This window comes from Perca fluviatilis, chromosome 4, assembly GCF_010015445.1.
Source record: "Perca fluviatilis chromosome 4, GENO_Pfluv_1.0, whole genome shotgun sequence".
NCBI classification, from domain to species: Eukaryota; Metazoa; Chordata; class Actinopteri; order Perciformes; family Percidae; genus Perca; species Perca fluviatilis.
Genome location: NC_053115.1, coordinates 32,049,629 through 32,070,345, shown reverse-complemented (window position 1 = coordinate 32,070,345; position 20,717 = coordinate 32,049,629). Strand labels below are relative to the sequence as shown.

Below are 20,717 nucleotides of genomic sequence, written 5' to 3'. Positions count from 1 at the left end.
GAATCATTTTTTTCTAAGGTAGCATTAAGTCGGGGATTGCTGTTTGGTGGCCTGCTGAGTCTTACTGAATGTAACTGAATTGTATATGACATTAACAAAAACACAGTATTTAATGTCGATTGGTCATATTATATTGGTCATATCATATTGTTTATTTCATATTAATGTTTATTGTTTGGTTGTTTGCTTATATATGCACCATTCACCAAGGGAAATTTCCCAGAAGTGTAACTTATTGTGGCAATAAACCCTTTTCTGATTCTCATTCATATGATACCTGATCCACATAACAAGGTCAGTATCGGTGCCAATACTGATCCAGCCTATCCTTAGTCCTTACCCTAGCCATACCTTGAACATAATTCACATTTAAGATATGGTTTAAGTTGAAGACAGATGCAGCACGCTACAGTATACGTAAATGGTTTGCTCGAAGTGAAGTATAAATCGTCGGGTTGGGGTGAAAAATCATTATCATTCCACAATCACACTTACAAAGGCACAATACTTGTCTCATAACTTTTGTAACAACTGTGCCATTCACAGTGGCGCATGATTAAAATGGCTTACCAAATGGAGATAAGACTGCAGACCAGTGTCTCCAAGGGAAATAATATTAGCTTTTTCCTCGGTAACAACTATTCTTCCTGAGGTCCACCAAACCGTGTAGAGGTTCTCTAATCATCATGACATTCTGAAAATATTTCAGACGAGGAAAATCTCTGGTGAGTACAGGATTGTCGAGAAAGTTTGCAAATGCCAGAAGGCTTTTTTCGAACTTGTTTGACACAGCAAACTGATTCCATCTTCACCACATGTTAACAAATGTAGCAAATGTTAACCTTAATGTGTCTTAGAATGGCTTGAATTTAAGATGAAAAGCCATGCAAGGGTTGTAATGTAGAATTTAAGAGCAAAGACGGTGCAAAAGTGGGACGTCAAATGAGGGGTAAGTGAGTGATTGAGATACCGATATGGGAGAAAGAGCAGAAGAAGCAGATGGGGAAAGGGCAAGGAGGGATGATGGAGAGCCGATGAGAGAAAAGAATAAACAGATAGACAACGAAGACATAATGAAAAATATATCATGGCAAAAGCACATGTAAAAATAAGAAGATTGGGATAGAATAAGACCCAAACAGACGCAACAGAAGAGCAACATAGAGGAGGATGGTGTGCATAGGGAGGCAGCAAGATTGATTTCCACTCCTCCTTTTCCTCCCCTCCTCTCTTCTCTCTGGAACGGCTCCCTAAAGTCTTTGGATTAATGGCTCCATTTCTGCTCCTCATTCATCAGATTCAGGAAGGCATCCCAAAACACAATGCTTCACTAGGCTCTCGTCTGAACTAGATATCTACCTGCCAAAACATCCAATAGGCCCTTAAGTACTTTTAAAGGCAGGGAAAACAAGTTTATCTCTACCTCAGGTCAAATCAGCAGGGAACAGATACTATCCACCGGCATACGTGCATTTTAGCCGGCATTGTGTAGATGATCACAGGCAGTTCGGCCTACAGTTGTAGAAAAGTCAGGGAAAAGTCAATCCCAGTGCTAAAAGACCTGGATTGTGTTATTATACATTTAACCATGAGTATTATCCTATTCTAGACATGTTGTGGGGGATTACGTCCATTTCCATCTTCAACTAAACACAACTCTGAAAGGGTTTCCACAGCGTGCACTGCAGTTAATTTCCTGATGCAAGTGTCCTTTATCCGGTACTTTTAAGCATTTCAACTGATATGGCCGTAGCACAGCAAGAGCACATACAGACCAGAGTAACAGTCTGGTATAAGATGCAGTCAAGCAGTGATGTAGTACTCAAGATCGATCTTGGTCTTAAGACTGGTCTCAAAACCACCTTTTGATGTTCTCGTTTTGGAATCGTCTTGTCTCGGGCTCAGATAAAGAGGACTCTGGATTTTTATTCAAGACCATAACTTCCTTTTGATTATTTTATCAATGCGTTGCTCGTGATACACTTATGGCAATTAAAGAGGTGAATGAAGAAGAATCTTAATTTTTTTGTATGGGAATGTGGATCTTTCAGATCAATATGAGGAATGCCTATGGTTAGCATTTGATCGTGTCATGCAGTGTGAGACTCACACAGGTCTGGTCTTTTGTCTTGACTCGGTCTCAACCCCTCAAGGTCTTGGTCTTTCTCGGTCTCGATACACTCTGGGCTTGGTGATGACTTAGTCTCGGTTTAGGTGGTCTTTGCAGGAACACTGCAGTCGAGTGGTATTTAAAGTCCATGTTGTTTTTTTTAGTGGCAGGCTAGCAAGCCATTGGTCAGCTGTAGCCTCTGTTGTCCTTTTAATGGGCATGTCAAGGGCCACTTGTATCCCCCGGTCCACCGCAGGGGAGACGGAGGCCACGTCTGGCTGCAACATGCCTCACGGTTTGGCCTTGTCACATTGTGTGCCAGCTGTGCCATCTAAACTGCCCTTTCACAGTGTGTGATAGCTAACATGGCAACCCTTGACCCATCCTGATTAATGAGGGTGGATGCCTCGCCCAGCGCCAGGCTATGTCCTCTGGAGGTATGACTGTTCACTCTTCTTTCATGCACACATAACTGACCTTTTCCTTCCATCCCTCCATTGGTGGATATATCCATTCACTGGTCAATCTATCAGTCATTCATCCATGCCCCCCATCCAGCTTGTTAGTTTTGTACAACTCACACTTCAACCCACTTCTGCTGAGCTTTTCTTTCTGTTGCAGTTTTTAACATCTTACTGTATGTCAGTCTCTTCATCTCCATGTCATTATCCGTCTTTGATGTGCTAGTGGGTTAAGAGAGGCCTAGAATGACTGCAAATAAGAGGTTGAAATGGATGGAGGAAAGATGAATTCAGGAGACATGTGGATGGAGGGAAGGAGAGGAGGAAGAGAGAATTAATCAGATGGATGATGTGGCAAATCTGGCATTTGTCACGACCAAGGGCAGCCCAGGAGACACCATAATCGACCTAACGATGTAAACAGAGTTATAATTCACAAAACCTCTCCTGCTCTCTTCCAGCCAATTTCTCTCTCTCAGCATCTCTCACTCCATTCACCTACAATTCACTTCTTTCTCTGTCTTTCCCTTCATCTGCAGTTCTCAGGGAAAAATGTGTAAGTTTGATCTACAGTAATGCGAATGGCTGTATTTAACACAACACGATCCTTGTTAAAGCTTTTAAACGTAATGTTTAAAGTGACTTGTGGACTCTTTTTTTTCCTCTGTCTCTTGTTCGTTTGTTCATTCTACCTCCCCCCACCCACGCCACCGGTGTTTACCCCAAACAGAAATGAGCAATCTGTTTAGAGGGCCTCCAACTGAGCCCCAGCCAGATTATCTGAAAGATTAGCATCTATCATACCCAACTGATAGACCACTGGATTAAGTGGGTGGTAGTGGTAGTGGATGGTTGGCGAGGGGGATTTGGCTGGCTGCTATTTGTTGTTTTTGGCCTGTTCCTCTCCAGACCTCTGAGCATAAATCTGATTTCGCTAACATAGTTTGAGTCTTTGCAGAAACTAGTTGTTGCAGTGAGAGGAGCTTTGATTTATTGCTTTTCTTGGGGAAAACTGCTAATTTCATTCTCTCTCTCTCTCTCTCTCTCCAGCTCAGTGATGAGTGATTATGTCTCTGTAATTGAGGAATTACATTGTGTGCGTTCATTATAGGTACACCACTTGATCTGCTTAAGCATCCATAATTACAGGTTACTTCACATTTGTTCTGCAGAGGAGTTTGACTCTGAACAAGGTCTTTCTCAGTGTTTGTTTCCCACTGGAGCGTCCTTTGTTAAAATGTTTGCACTTCTAATCGGGTTATCAGTAAAGGCATTTACTGTACTAAAATATTTTCTACATCATTATTGTTAATACAATTCATCCATTTTCTAACCCCCAGGGTGAGGGGTTGTGGGGGCCGGAGCTATCCCAGCATGCAGTGGGTTACAAAAAAGGTATACCCTGGACTCCTAACTTCATACTAGACTTTGCAATCAAATCTCTGCATGGTTCCATCCTCAAATGATGGAAATCTCACATCACATAACACTCACATTAGTGGTTCATAGGCTCAAAATTAATCTGCCCACCACATTTTAGGAAAATCCATTACAAAGTTTTGGAAATGTCCTGCTGCCTGCCAGACAAGTAATTATATCACCTAATTGGATGTCTTAAGAATTGTTTTTCAGAATGGGTAGTTTGACGACATGCACCGCTTTCTTTAATAAAACGGAATGACAGCAAGCTGAGTCCGTCGGCCCATCTGCACCAGTCTCAGTCAGATGTAGTTAAGTCCTATTTTCTGGGGATAGTATGTGGGCTCTGTGAAAGCATATTGCCTGCTGTGCTGACCTGAGGATTGTGTCATACGTTGGTTATATCACCTCCCTCCTGCGGCTTTCCTGGCTGCCAAATGTCAGTCTGCTCCAGTCTTATCCGGCAAGGTTAGACTACTTTATAAGCTTTGGTCTTTAAAGTACAAACACAGACTCTTTAAACCATAAAGCACCACAGGGAGCCTAAAGTCTGCACCCAAACTCACAAACGCATACATCTTTCAATGCATTACACACACACACACACACACACATATAGACGAACACAAATGTACAAAACACACACTGGCAACTGAAACACTTGTCTCAGATGGCCTCTAAGATGGCTTATCCATGGTGCCGTGGTCTAATCTTGTCTCATTAGGCTGATCTTGCATTTACAGTAAGTAGCTTATATCTTATAATACACTCAACTGCTTTCATACAGAATGTTGTGGGGTTAAATCAAGGGTTAAGTTTCCTTTTAACTCTAGAAGGTTGATTATTTTACTTTAGGAGGCATCAATTAGTTTGGCTTTTTCCAAATTTTAAAATTAAAAATGATAACTATATTTTTCCCAAGAAAGCCTAATAGGGACTTTTAAGGATTACTGACTTGATTTTGGACAATTTATAGAAAATATATATGTATATGAAATCTGATGATAGAAGAAGTGAAAAATGTTGCTAAATATTTCTGATGCACACATTTTGCCTCATTTTAAAATGTAGTTCAATGAAATTTAACGTCCATTTCGTTTGACTGTAATTTAATGAGTTTAAAAACTTCTACATCTTAAAACTTCGAGGGTAAAATCCTGTCTGAGAATCAATATTGAGTTTTTGAGAACAACCGAATCTTCTCAAATGTCACTAATTTATTTGCTAAGTTGTTCTTCCAACAATCATCAGACATAATTCATGAGTTTTTACTTCAATGCCAAAACCCTGTTCTCCTGTGTAAGTGTATGTTCTCTCCAGATTTTGGCGATCACACACACATTGTGAGTAAAGTTTTCATTTTCATTGGAGAAGTACAGCTAATATAGCTTCTCTAATTATGCAGTGACCTGTTTTGGTTGCCATTGGTAGCTGATAGAAACTAATTAGGGAGACAGGAAGATTAAATTGAACAAGCTTGTTAGAGTGCAGTCAGCCGTGGTACACAAACCTGGGGATGGGAGCCCAACATATGGCCGGAACAATGCTGTGTGTGTGCATGTGTCTCTGTGTGTGTGGGCGGGTTTGAGCGACTGTTTGTGTTTGTAAGTGTGTGTGTGTGCGTGTGTGTGTGAGAGTGAGTGACATATGGCGAAGGCAGTAATAACCACTCCAAATGTCTGCAGATCAATACAGGGACTTCTGTGGTAATCTATGGCTTGTGAATATGGGCTTTCCTGTAATTACATAGCATGGCTTAGTGGTCACACAGACTTTCCAGTTAGTAACAGATAGATCAAGAACCTGTGGACAGCCTTCATGTCCCATCAGAGCGGCTTTGAGCAAGGCACTAAACCAAAATACTGACAGTGAGTTTCAATTAATACACCACCCGATTCTGCTGAATGTTAAAAGTTATGCTTCTGTAAAATATACAAACATTTTATTTGTTTCTGGCTGATGTAGCCGGCAATCTCAAACATTAGGGAAGGAAATGATTGTAGGTTACAAAGTATCGTGTTAGAGGAATTATTCTAAACAATTATCGAGATTAATTTAAGAGTTTAGATTTCTGTATGTCACTTTGTAAATAGCATGCCATGAGCGATCAGCTCAATGTATCCTTTAATTTACTGGATATACACTCATCCAAAATGTGTCAATCATAAATTGTTTGGGAAAGTTGTGCTTTGCTTTATGGCAATTTCCACATTTATGGAAAATGGTGATATGAAAAATTCATTGAGAGGAACTTGATGCTTGTACAGCTGAGGAAACTGCTGGATAAATAGTGAAATATTGCTGCGTACATATCAAATCAAGCTTTAATTTGGTTCTAACATTTTGGATCTGGATGGCACAATACTTTCAACAAAAACTGTCTTTGTGGTGATCAAATGTACATTTCAAAGAACAGTTCTGGGACAACTGGGTGGCCTGAGTAAGAGGGTAGAAAGATTGTCCTGTAATTTAAAGTCGAGAAGTTTAAGCCTTGTAATCTGATGATAATTTGGTCCCTTGCCAAAGAGTATAGCCACGTGAGATGGGTAGCCACTGCTCAACAGTCTCTCCTTGTATCGACCTACTGTATTTCCTGCTCAGCCGAAGTAATGACTTTTGTTTCTGTCCATCTCTCCTTCAGATCCAGTCCAAGGGCCCCAAAATGTCAATGTGGTGGATGTCAGAGCCCGTCAGCTGACTATACAGTGGGAGACGTTTGGGTATGCTGTGACACGCTGCCACAGCTACAATCTGACGGTACGCACAGCTGGCCACAATTTGTGCTGTAACTACAAACTCAGATGTGCGAGTTACATTTTGTGGACATGAAAGCATTATGTGACAGCCGTAAGAATCGGTGGCCAAATCGACCTGTTTTATATAAAAGGTCAAGTAAAATTTTTGCAGGTGCATTATTTAAAAAAGTTCACTAAAATGTAAAACCTTACTCACAACATTGAACATTGTGTTACTAGGAAAGGATTATGTGTTGTAACTAGTAGGCAGTACAGGGGGTACAGACCTGGTTTGTTTTGTTCACCCCCGCGACTAGCAAAATACCACATGAACAACTCTTTTGGTTTAAGTATTTTTTAATACCCCCTTAGCTTTATAGTTAAAAAAATAATATCCAAGACATAACTGACAGGAGGGCGGGACTTACAGAAAAAGTCACAATTACAAATCTGTCAGCTACTTTAGCACTACGGACTGCGACATATATTTATCAATACACAGTTAGGCTGCTGATATTTCAGAGCCATGGTCGGGGCCGTAGATTCTAACTTGCGCAAACCTCGGTCAGATAAAGGATCAATGAGTCAGGCAGACTAGACTAACATATTCAACTAAACAACACCTCTGCACTCTCTCTGCTACTAGGGGATGGAGATAAGGGATGAAAAGGCAACAAGGGGGGTAAATCTTAGCACAACAGAGCAAATTGCAATAAATTCACCAGGACTTTTTGCACAAAGCACTTTAATTCTCAAAGTCACTTTTTAAGAGGTAGTATTGTCTGTACATCATGTGTCCTTCCTTTATGTCCTAAGATGTCTTTTGTTGATCTTATGCTGATTTTATGTTGATTTCATGTCGATTTTAGGTTTTTAGGTTTCTCTAAGTTTTGTATTTTGAAGCAACAGATTGTAGCACTATGCCCAAGACAAATTTCCCCTTGGGGAAAGTAAAGTTTATTCTATTTTATAACTAATAAAGGTGGATCTTCAAACCTCTAAACTACAGTATCATATTTTAAATTGTTTTATTCACAAGGGTTTTGACAAACGTTTTCCGTGCAAATTTAGCAACACCACTTCTTCAAGATCATTAGTGATTTGTAACATTCACAGTTTGGACCTGCACAGTGAAGTCAAGTTCTCTACTTGGCAATTCTGTCAGAGCATTGCAGGGTTAAGTGCATCACATAAGAGCATCGCTGCATTGGTAATCCTTGTTCTTTACCAAATTCCAGTGGAATAAATCTCATGTCTCTCCCTCCCTCTGTTTTCCAGGTGCAGTACCAGTATGTGTTTAACCAGCAGGAGTTTGCAGCAGAGGAGTTGATCCAGACCTCGTCACATTACACCCTGAGGGGGCTGAGGCCCTTTGTCACGGTCAGACTGCGGCTGGTCCTGGCCAACCCCGAGGGCAGCAAAGAGAGCGAGGAGATAGTCAAACAGACAGAGGAGGATGGTGAGTGAAAAAAAACACCATTTGTAAAAATGTATTTATACGGAAGAGGATTAGGGCCACATGTGAAAAAAATGTATTTGAGTTCTGAGTTTAAAGTCAGAATTCTGAGAGTAAATTCAGACTTCGGAGAAAAAAGTCAGAATTTATCAAATTAATTATAAACTCAAAATTCTGACTTTAAAGTCAGAACTCAAATACATTTTTTCACATGTGGCCCTGATCCTCTTCGGTATATTTAAATGTTTTCAATATATATATATATATATATATATATATATATATATATATATATATATATATATTATAATATAATGAGATTCTTGTTTAACAGCGAAGTGCATACAGTATTGATCCAACCTAAACCCAGTCAGTTCATGACCGAGATACTGTAGCTATTAAAGCAACTCAGTGTCTCTCCAGACAGAGACCCTCTGGCTCACAGAAAATAATTAATTTGATATTTCTGACCGCAGTTTGTTTAGTATGAACAGAAGGCGATCTGGCCACTGACGGAATCTCTGATTTCTCCAACAGAAAATCCAACCCACACCGGTGTTTGACAGGTGGTTTTAGAAACTGCAGTGCAGAAACATTGGAGCAATAATTATTTAGCACTGCACATGGAGACAAAAAAAAACTTAATTAATGTTAATTAATTAATTCATTAAATATTTTAGAGTTTAGGAAAACAAAGAAAATAAATATTCAAAGGTAGTGAGACCGTATCACATATAAACAGCATTACATTTAAATCATTTTACTTACATGTTAGGTACAATCAACGTATAACTATATTGCAGCTCGGAGAAAAGCTCCTCATATTTGTTGTTAGTTATTATAACCAGGGTTAACCTGGAGGATTCGGTGTTCCTCCTATTAGAAAAAATGTCACTCTGATTATTGCCATTATCTATTTCAAGTTTCTGTTGAGACCCCAAACCTGCAATAATACATATTTTTATGATTAACACCAAATGAAAACAGGGAAATGGTTGCTTATACTGTGGTGAGACACGAGTCACCCATCTCTGCTGCTCTAGAGAGTTTTTTGGCCTCTTATTTCTGCATTGTTTTTGTCTTGAGAAACAATTCAGTCTCAGCCTCAGAACTTCTCAATAAACCCTGGTGACAGCTGTTTCCACATGAATAGCTTAGATAATTATGCTACCTGCCCACCATCAAACAGACAGATAAACTTAGTAACACTCTGGAGAAGGAGGTGGAAAATCCAGCAGCTAAAGAGCCATATTTTGCTTTTTGGAATCGGTGGAGACCAAACCAGAGCTAAAAGTAGACCAAATATTGGGCATGCATTCGTCAGATAGCCAGAAAGATGACTCCAGATGAATGACAATGTTGCTCTTGGGCATAAAACTAAGTCACTGTTTCCTTACACACCAGAAAAAAAATATTTCAAAGCAAATGGGATGTTGTTTGATGTGTATCATGTTTTGATATTTTTCTACCCTCTGGTGTTGAGAAAATTGAATAATGCAACTTTAACTGAGCTCCAGCACAGCAACTGACTAAACCACACTGCCTTAAGAAAACAGGATAGTATTTAGAGACACATTCAGTCTATAATCCCTGGACCACAGGTTTGATCCTTGCAACATTCACAAATGCACCAATCAACAGCCGTGTCTTATCACTGTGCCCTTCAGCAGGAAAAACTACACAGGATGTACTTACATACTTTATTAATGCCTCAAATATAAATGCACCCTAAGAGTTTGAATTATTTCAAAACAACATTTTAAACTGCTGTTTCCCTTCCAGAGGGCTTCCATGTTCTACTAATTCAGAACAGTGTGTCTTGCCCCAGCCACTACAACTAATAATTCATTGATGCTTCACATTTTTTGTTTCCAACAACATGCCTGCGATAAGCTGGAATAGCTCAAATCCATTAGAGCAATGCCTGATAAGCAGGATAAAAAAAACAACAACATTGCTCTAATGATCCCAAATCTCTCATCTCTTTCCCATCCTCCTCAGGGCTCGCTGTTCTTCTCCTGATCTCATAACTAATATCCTCTGAATTTAGCTTCTGGGGAACATCACATTCGCAGCCTGAAATTCCTACCGTTACTAACTGAACACACACATGCGGAAAGTTGTCTGAAGCCTTTAAAAAAAGACTTATCATGACTGGGGAGAAACAATCGCTCTGGGGGGAAGGAAGAAAAAAGGCCTTAATTGTTTTGTTCTTAATTGTTTTTTATTTAACCATCGTTAATCTCCTGGTTGTAATTCAGTAATTAGGGAACGGAACAGCAATTGTTCACACGGAGGCTAATTGCTGTTTGTACGGTAATGGCTTTACAGCTTTGGCTTTGCAGCTCCTGCAAATGAAGCAGCTACACACGCACGCACGCACGCACACACGCACACACACACGCACACACACACACACACACGTGGTTTTCCTCTTACTTTTTAATGTTTATAAAGAAATTTACATTAACCTATGTGAAAGGGCAAAATGAGGGATTTGCAATTAAGATATAAAATGATGTTTCTCTCACACACAGGACCAATCTTCCCTAGATTATAACAGTAATCTCAGAAAGAGAGCATCTCATGTTTTAATCATATCCTTTAATCATAAATTGTTTTACCTACTGGAAGCTGCCCATTCAACATTTACAACATATGAAACACACACACACACACACACACACACATTCTCCGTTTTCCTCCAGTTGTCCATCTGTTCATTATGACAAGACAATTTGCACGCACGCACACACACACACACACACACACACACACACACACACACACACACACACACACGCACACACAACACATATCCTCCATTTTCCTCCAGTTGTCCATCCGTTCATTATGACAAAAGACAATTTGCACAACCCACGCATCGCACGCACGCACGCACACACACACACACACACACACACACACACACACACACACACACACACACACACAGTCACCTTAAGTCACAAACGCTTTGTCTGTCTCACTGTGAGGCATCCAGCATTGTTAATTTGTCACATCCATTATTGTAGAAAATCGTGCTTAGCAGTGTTTACTTTAGAAAACCAATTGCCTCTGTTCTGCTCCACGGCGCTACAATGCTAATTTCCTACAGTGTGTTTAAAAAGCTCGACTGTCCAAAGAAATATAAAAGTCAGAAAGTTAAAATTGCTACATGAGATGAGAAGATCATTGAGAAGTCCTACTCCCAAACTTCTCACAGGTGGAGGTGAGAAATGTTCTTAGTCTTAGAGTATAAACAGTGTGAACCTGCACAGTCACACAGGGACACAAAAATGCAAGATACAACCTGCTGTCACTCCCAACTCGTCAAATCCTGACGCTTGGTCCGTGGCTCTCAGCGTCAGATACAGACGCAACAAATCACCCTTTAGTGTCAGTATGGAATGCACCGTGTAGAGCAGCAGCTCGACCGCGGCGCTGTAAGATGACGTAGTATTAGGAGCGACAACGGTAGCGAGTAGTACGAGAGACCGAAAATCCGCATAAGGAGTTTGGTTGGGGTGGTGGATGGGTCAAACAACACAGGACTTGCACCCAGGAGACCGGGGTATGTGTCCCGTTCTTGTCCCGTGTGTCACTGAAACCTCTTTGGGTTACAACCTCAACTTTGTAACCCACGAAATTTTCCTAGCCATAACTAAATGGTTATACCCTGCTCATTTAAAAAAAATGACACCAAATCGATCCCAAACCAGAGCGGCAAAAAAGTGACGCCAAGGGGTCCCGCCTCAGCGTGTTGAAAAATGTACCAGAGCGTCAAATAACGCCACTGATGGGATTACTTTAGAATTAGTTGAAAGCCCCCTGAGTCTGACTGAGACGCTAAAAGAGACTTTTTTCGTTAGTAACTAACGCCAAAGCCCCCTGACCCAAGCGTTGGTTTTTTATAACGTGCTGGGATTGAGTCTGTGTTGCAACAGCACAAAGATTTTCAAATGCTTACACAAATACTCGGGAAATAATAGTTGTCTGTTAAATTTAAAGGCTTAATACTTTGAGGCTGGAGTATTGTCTGAGTACTGAAGAGAACAGTTACCTAAAATACATTTGTGGTGTGGATCTGTTGTGTGTTAGTGAATATTTATCCATCTTCATGTTAGTTTTTCTATTCCGTTCTCCATTTACCTCCAGTTGTCCATCCGTTCATAATGACAAAAGACAATTTGCAGCCAGAAAAACATGCATGCACGCGCACACACACACACACACACACACACACTCACAGACACACACACAAAGCGACTTGCCTCAGAGACAAATGTCATGTCCACTCACTGTACACACCAGCCTATTAACCTAACCATGAAACACCTATTTGTCAGGTTGCTGTCAGGCCTCTTATTTATCAAATATTAGCTAGAGGAAGTCAGTGTAGCTGTCTAAGCTCTTCAGCACACACCTCAGCCAACCTTTTCCCTCTAAGAATGATGTTATAAAACTCTTTTACCCCAGCAAACTGTGTTCTAAGGGCAATGCAATGCCCTTCTAGCTTCCTTTTTTAGTTTTATCGAATCGATGTATCAACAAACAATAAACCCCCACACAAACATTTCTAGTTAAACTGGTCATCTCCCACTCAGTGAATAGGGGGCATGCTGGCTCACAGGGATGGCTTAGAATGCATAGCAAAGCCATCAATATTATTAGTTATTAAATTGTCAGCCATAAGCGGGGACTCATAATGTATCACTATTTAATCCACAAGTATTTAGCGTGATCACTATTTGATAGTGTCATGAAAAAGTGATTCTAACTTTAAGGTGCCCTGTGGCGTTTAAACTAGCGGTGCACCAAGATTTGGTATCGATCCAATACAAAGTAAATACAGGGCCAGTATCACCGATATGATACCTTTTAATAATTAGGGGGGATTTTTGTGATTTACATTTGGATATTAATATGTTAAAACCAAGTACAGAATTTTCATATGCTTGCATGAATGTGTTGTGTTACCACTGTATCTTACAGTCTTTTTACAAATTATACAGCCTGCCGTTTTTGCATTTTCACCGTGAAAATCTAGCCACACGGCGCTCCTCTTCCTCTCTGCCATTCTTCTGCTCAGTCCCTGTCCTGCTTGTGTGTGTGTGTGTGTGTGTGTGTGTGTGTGTGTGTGTGTGTGTGTGCTGCTGGCCGCCGCCACCGGGCCTGGCTGCTTGTTTGCCTGGCGCCTCTGAGTCACATGACGGTACAACATCAAATCACAAGGGTGGGGAGGAGGAGCGAAGTGCGCCTGCTCCGCTGCTGTGACAGGAGGACTTTAAAGCAGCGGCACTTACACAGACACAGACAGCCAGGTCGCCTCTTTGATGGAACCGCAGCAGTGCATACTGGAGAGAAACTACTGTCGATACCAACGTTGGTATCGATATTATCGATATTTGGATCGATCCGTCCACCACTAGTTTAAGTGCCTTTGAATTTTACAGCTGGCACCCAGTGCCTGCCATTCTCTTACATTTCTATACATCCTCTATTTAGTGAATAGGGAATGGTAAATTAGTGATCTGATTGACTTTGCGCTTGGATAATATTAGCATGTTTGCTAACCAGTACAACTATTAATGGGAGACACTACAGGCAAAAACATAATTTTTTTTAATTTTGAGGATTTGGGCTATTTTGCTTCCATGACATGTCTTCTTTCAGACTACTACGTACAAACAAAACATCTAAAATACACCTTTATACACTACTACTATTTGCCTGTAGATTTTACCTAAATTTTAGCATTAGACAATGCCTCATTTGCATATTTCAACATTAGAATGTCAGAAAACTTGTAATACAAAGTTTCATGGTGATATCTGTTAAGTTTGACCCTATTCACCCTTAGTGTCTTGCAAAATGTTTGGCATTTTAGAATCCATACCTTTACAGAATGTTTTCTTAAAGTTAATTTGTCCTAATACTCTGAGCCAGAAACCTCCACTTAGTAGTCATCCCTTCATCCCTATCTATATTCTGAAGCTTTTGTACATTGGGGTTTTTCCATATATTATTCATAGCCGGATTTATACAACATTTTCTACCTAAAAACATGGCAAAAATATATATTTTTCATGGTTGTTGACAGTATTTTCTGATTTATGGAGCGATGGAAAGAGCTATCCCAAATCCCCTCTGTAAAAACGTTTGACGCTAATAAGTCGACAAAATTAAACAAGATTTTTTAACCTGGCTTTTTGCCATGTTCACATTTCTGTTCTGGACTGCATATTTAATAAGATAATGCATAATTTGCATATTTAAACATACAATATCAGAAAACTTGTAATACAGAAAAATATTGTCTCAATGTAAGTAATGAACTGGGTGAGGTTTCATGGTGATATCTGTCCGTTAAAATAGTTTCCTTGTTCACCTGCAGTGATTGAACTAATTGAACTATTACAAATTGGTTTAACTAACAATTAAGTAATGAAAAAAAAAGAAAGGTCAATGTTGTTCTAAAACAGCAGTAAAAATAATATGTTGTATATGTTGTTGCAACGCGTTAGGGTTAATTTAGCCGACAAAAGTTGACTAAAAACACCGATCCCCTTAAATAGTACTCCTGGGACACAAACACCCGTTTCCTGGGTAAATGTCTTGCGTTTTCCCCTTGACTTCTCTGGGACATGAACTCTACTCCCCTCACTTGAAAGCCCTCTGTTTTAGGACACAGATCTCTTTGTGCTCTTATACAGCAGCAGTCATTGTAGTGCATACGGTAATAAATACGTTGAATAGATACAAATTACAGTGCATTTCTTTTCGTATCCATATGTAGGAATGGTTCCTGAGAGAACAGCCTCGTTGTTGCTACCACTTCTGATAATAATGGCTCTATTCATGTTGTTTTTACCAGGTCGGATATCCTTGCAGTGGTTAAGCACTTTTCAAAGTCAAACAGCAGATATTAAGTATTAAAATACTAATCTAAAATCCCCATGTTTGTGACATATTTATATCCATTTCCATTAAAGAGAGTCTCCTCACTCAAAGGACAATCACAGTCTTTGGGATTTAATCATCTTTTTATCTTCAGAAGACTGGGTCTTTTCTGAGATCACAGTAGAAGAGAAACTACAATCAGAGCCATCAGCTTTTGTTATTTTTCTGTTTTTCTTAATCAACAGCTGTCACTTTACAAAAAGGCAATTTATCAAAGTGCATTCAGTTGTAAAATGGCACTCATCATTATGTCCTTTTAATTATTTTAACCGTGTATTTGATATATCAAGGATCGAAGAATGTTTTCAACATATAAAGGACAAAGTCATGTTTTATCTGAAGAAAAGATTTTAAAAAAATGAATAAGATTCAGCAACGTGAAACCAGCCTTGTTCATACTGCTCTGTGGTTTGCTGCTCATGGAATCTGGTTCAAAAGAGCTTTTCATCATAACATTTCAAAGAATGTGCATGTGTAACTTTTACAAGCCTGTTGTATAGCAACACCATGTTTGTTGTCGCGTACTGTTTTATGGAGATGACACTGTGATATTCTAATGTTAAAAGAAAGATTTGTAACATCTTAAATACAAGGCATTTCACTCACACCACCATCTGCTTTTTGGACAAAAAATAACTATTTTCTTACAAAACACCTACTCCCACTGTTGAAAGCAAACATCCCCTCTTTCCTTTAAAAACAAGGTAAATACAGTCTGGTCTGAATTCATAACAACTAATACATGCCATGTAATCCTTATATCACCAAGTGTAATTTAATCGTAATCCAGTCCAGCCTCCAGGAAATTCCTGGCCGCTTGCTTTTCATCAAGATGTGTTTATTTGTTCCACGGGAGGATTAACCTCTACAGAGATGAAATCTTGAACAACATGAAGACTGGCTTTGTGAACAGATTGATGTTTTCATGTGAACATGAGACTTAATGAGCTGTTCCATCCCAAAGAAAAGAAATGTCATTTTTACAAAATGACTGATGACACTAAATTAAAGTCAATGATGGGGCAAATATACTGACAAACATTAGATTTTTATTTCAGACAGGCTCTTTTTCTTCGTTACCATAGATGATTTTCAAGCCAGAGAGCTGAGTTCGCTTCCTCGGGAAAATTAAAGTCTTTTAATCCAAACCACGATCTTTTTCCTAATTTTAACTAGTCGTTTTGGTGCCTAATCTTAACTAGTCGTTTTGGTGCCTAATCTTATCTTTCGTCGCGGCAAAACAGTCATATTTTTATGGACAAAATTTAACCGTAATGTCCGCCGAAACGACTGGCAGCTCGCGGTGCTTTGTACCCGGCTCAAAGTCACCTATTTTCGGGTAACTGAACCACCAACTACCGCTGATACGACGGAGGTCTGAAGCTGGCGTCACAAAGCTCTGTAGAATGTTTGCTAACCAATTCAACTATTAATGGTAGACACTACAGGCAAAAACATACACAAACACATTTTGGCCTATTTTGCTTCCATGACGTGTCTTCTTTTCAGACTACTATAAACAAAACATCTAAAATACACCTTTATACACTACTACTATTTGCCTGTAGATTTTACCTAAATTCACCATATTTTGTGGACAAAATTTAACTGCAACGTCAGCCGAAACGACCGGCAGCCCGCGGTGCTTTGTACTTGGTTCAAAGTCACCTATTTTCAGGTAACTAAACCACCAACTACCGCTGCTACGACGAAGGTCTTTAGCCGGTGTCACAAAGCTCTGTAGCGGATTTAACAACTAGCAATTGCCGCCCAGCGTCACGTGACCAGCCAGCGGTCTCCTAATTTCGTAGGATATCATACGTACCCGTTCTTGAAAATGCGTTGGGGAGCAAAGCCGAAGGTTGTATGACAAAGTATAAGAGCCATGTTTAAAACCGCAACCGTTACATTCTCTGGTTTAGATATTAGGAAGTAAAACGCTCCTGTGGGTCGGATTAGAGTGCAGGAAAAAAACAACCTATATCGTCCTATTGCTTTGGAGGACTTGTTAGTGATTTGTAAAGATGACATATTTGCATTTTTAGTTTAAAACTTGTTTAAAACACACTATTACTGGTGTCATGACAATTTTGAGACTCACGTAAGTGCCACGGGCCAGATAAGCGGATGGTAACATAAAATGTGTTTTGCTAGAAGTTAAACTAGCTACTATATATGGTGACAGCTGCCTTTCACAAACTACAGCGCATCATTTAAGGAGACCATTCAATCACGAAGAAAGCATCAACGTTTTAACATGTATTAGTACTGCATCTTTTTGTTATCCATTCTGGTTGTAAACCAATATGTTTTGGCTCTTCACACAGAAGCACTCTCGTTCATGCAGGGACTAGCACAAACTTCTTATTAATTATTTTGCTTAACTACCACCAAGCTGCTGCTGGATATTTACTTCTATCTTGATTACATGCAGTGCAATGATCCCCAACATCACTAACAAGCAACACTTTTAAATTAGCATTTTGCTCGCAAGTAGCTGCTACAAATCTCTAAACACTTGCAAAGAATAAAAGTCAAAATTTCCATATAAACAACCAGGTCTGTTGCTTATTATAATAAAAAAAAACATGGATAGGGGCTGATAGACTGAGCCAGAGAAATGAAAGCCAGGGAGGAATTGCAGATTCATTTCATGCCAGCGAAGACCATTTGATTGCAAGAGAGTGAGACAGAGAGAGAGGTTAGGAGAAAATGACAGACACATATAGGTGAGAGAGAGAGAGAGAGAGAGAGAGAGAGAGAGAGAGCTGCCGTAGCAGGCCGTTCATTGTGCAGCCCGGTGGAAGTTAATTAAGTTATGATTAATGTATTACAGCTGCTGTTATCTTTTCAATGAAGCCTGTTTTCTTGTGTCTCGGCCCCCAGGGTGCACAGGAAAACACGCACATATACACAGAGAGAGAGACACACACGTACACATGCATACCCTCAGCGGAGGCCCAGGTACTTTGTGTGAGTCAGTCATGATGCACACAGTCACGTCCATGCTGGAAAGCAGAATGCAGGTGTCGGGGTGCACACTGTGAGTCATAGAAGGCTTTCGCACATGCATTTGCACACACAGACCCACACAAAGGCAGCACCCAGATATTCAGGTAGACATTGTGGATCATAAAAGATTAAAGTACACACACACACACACACACACACACACACACACACACACAGAAATACACAAACATGAGTGATAAGGTTTTGAATAAAAATGACAGCGTCTAATTGCGTTTCTTTGTTAGGGTAATTTGATACGCTCCACAGGCTGGGGCCTTAATCAACACCTTGGAATTACTAATCTAAATATTCTTCTGTCAGACTTCTCTGACACTCTGCTGCTATTGTGTGTGTGAGTGTGTGAGTGCGTGCGTGCATGCATGCGTGTGCGTGTGCGCGCGCACTTATCACCATATCTGTGACTCACCACTTCATGTGGGGATGTTGACTTGTTGGTCCTAGGAAGTTTTCCATAATGGCCTTATTTCAAGTATGTCATGGATAAACACACTAATTCTATGACTCACACACAAGCGTTGCAGTTGACAAGCATCTTCAAGTGGAAAACCCAAATGTACCAAATACGACTAGAAAGCACTTTTTCGTACTTTTCATCCTTTAGGTACATATATTATAATTAGCTCTATTATTGGCTGCATTCATCTTTGTGTTTGGGCTATTGCTGCGTGAATCCTTGCTCTTAAGAATGGTCGGTAATATCCAACCTTCATCAGCGCCGCAGCTATAGACCTTTTCCACGGCAGACATTTTGACTTGTCATAGTAGGAAAAGCACAGCTGAGATTGATAACCTTAACATGGCTCAGTTCCATCAAGTGTCCCAGTAAGCTATTTCAATGAGTCAGCATGCACAATACCAGGGCCTCTCCTGAGTGGAATGCAGCCATAATTAATGGTTTTGAATACACCTGTGCTTTTCCTACTATGACACGTCAACATGTCGTGAAAAAGGTCTATTATTTGTAGGGTTGGGCATCGTTTGGATGTTAACAATCCTGATTCCGATACCGATTCTTCCTTTCGATTCCGGTTCTTATCGATTCTCGATTCTGATTCTTTGAGGGGTGGAGTTGAAACGGGTCACATATAAGAGGAAAGTTTTATTTTGATTCAAAGGTGGGTTGCAGTTTGACGGGGCTTTTTCAACGTAAAATAAAGCCAAACTAGAGCACCGCTTACTGTGCTCCACGGCTGCAACACAACAAGCGCCTGGCCGCTACGGAAACCAAAAACTTGCGCATGTTAAATTTGGAACCCATGATCAGATTTGAAACCAAATCCTCCAAACGGTTCCAAACGATTCCAATAAAGAAACAATTCCGATGGAATCGTAATTTTTGAAACGATTCCAAGTAGGAATCGGTTCTCGATGCCCAACCCTAATTCTTGGTCCGCTTGACCTGACCAGAACCATTCTGCTCCTAAAGGAGTTGTTATCGGAAACCTACAGAAATTTTGTCCGGGGTGAATGCCAAACCCCTCTGATTGGTGGAGGGGAAGGGCGGACGACTTGTATATAAGACTCACACACTCTGTAAACAACTTTGAGTTGACTCTGCAGAATTACCTCAGATCTCTACTGAAAGATCTTATTGTTCCATCTCGTAGGACATCATACAAACTGTTGTGCGTGCTTTTTTTCGTACGGTTGGGTGGGGTGGATTACTCTGAGAATGATGTCAGACACCAAATATGTCAAGTCACGAAAATAGCAACGATTCATTTAGAAATGATTTTTTTAAGTTTTAAAGGGGTTTTGAGGCTGGAATCTTGTGGTTTGCAATACACAAGGGCAGTGATTTGTAAGTGACAATGCAGTTTACCAATTAAAGCCTGTGCTATCCAAAAGAACTGGTCCCTCCTCAGTGTGATGCTTTGAAACTTAAGTCAGGCCATGTCACAGTTCCATTGCTTGAAAAATTGCAGGAGGGCTCTGAAAGTCCCCACAGCGGAGGCCGTCCTAAACCTCCTCGATGTTTTGAAGAAAGATGGATAATGACACCCAGTTCCCAAGTGTAAACGGAAATGCTGTGGCGCATCCTTCTTCTTTTATTACATTCAATTTGTGGCTGTAAAACGGCTGAACGTTGCGAATGTTTTTTTTTTGGAAAAGATTTTCTCACTTGATGCGCATCAGACAATGAACATTGGAAGCTTCCTGCCTCTGTCACACTCTCATCCACAATGGCTTACTTTGAGTGCAGAATAAACCTAACCTCCTACATCACCCAAAATGACGCACAGCCCGTAGCAAACCGATGTCAGAGATCACAGCATGGTAGAAAATATTCCTGAGAGTGCCGAATGATCATGAGGAGTAGCGGTACAAGTGAGGAACAAAAATAAGAAGTGAGAGGAAGAGGCACACAAAGCACACACACGCACACACAATAACACACGTTCATTTTAACACGTTGCAGTCAGGTGTCCCTCCTGGCGCTGTCTGTCTCCTTCTCCCAAACATTTGCAACAATTCGCACTTGTATCACAGTAAGCACTATTGTGTTCTCGGGTTTAGTGTTTTATGTGCATGTGTAACTG

The 20,717-nt window shown here is 40.2% G+C and overlaps 1 protein-coding gene across 11 annotated transcripts in view; it reads left to right on the top strand.

Moving 5' to 3' along the window:
• The window catches only part of ptprt (protein tyrosine phosphatase receptor type T), a 452,792-nt gene that overhangs the window by 196,864 nt on the left and 235,211 nt on the right, over positions 1-20,717 (top strand). For all 11 annotated transcript variants that reach the window (XM_039797954.1, XM_039797952.1, XM_039797953.1 and 8 more), the window contains exons 9-10: positions 6,632-6,747; positions 8,004-8,184. In XM_039797954.1, the coding sequence (XP_039653888.1) occupies positions 6,632-6,747; positions 8,004-8,184 (297 nt within the window). The remainder of the gene's footprint in view (positions 1-6,631; positions 6,748-8,003; positions 8,185-20,717) is intronic.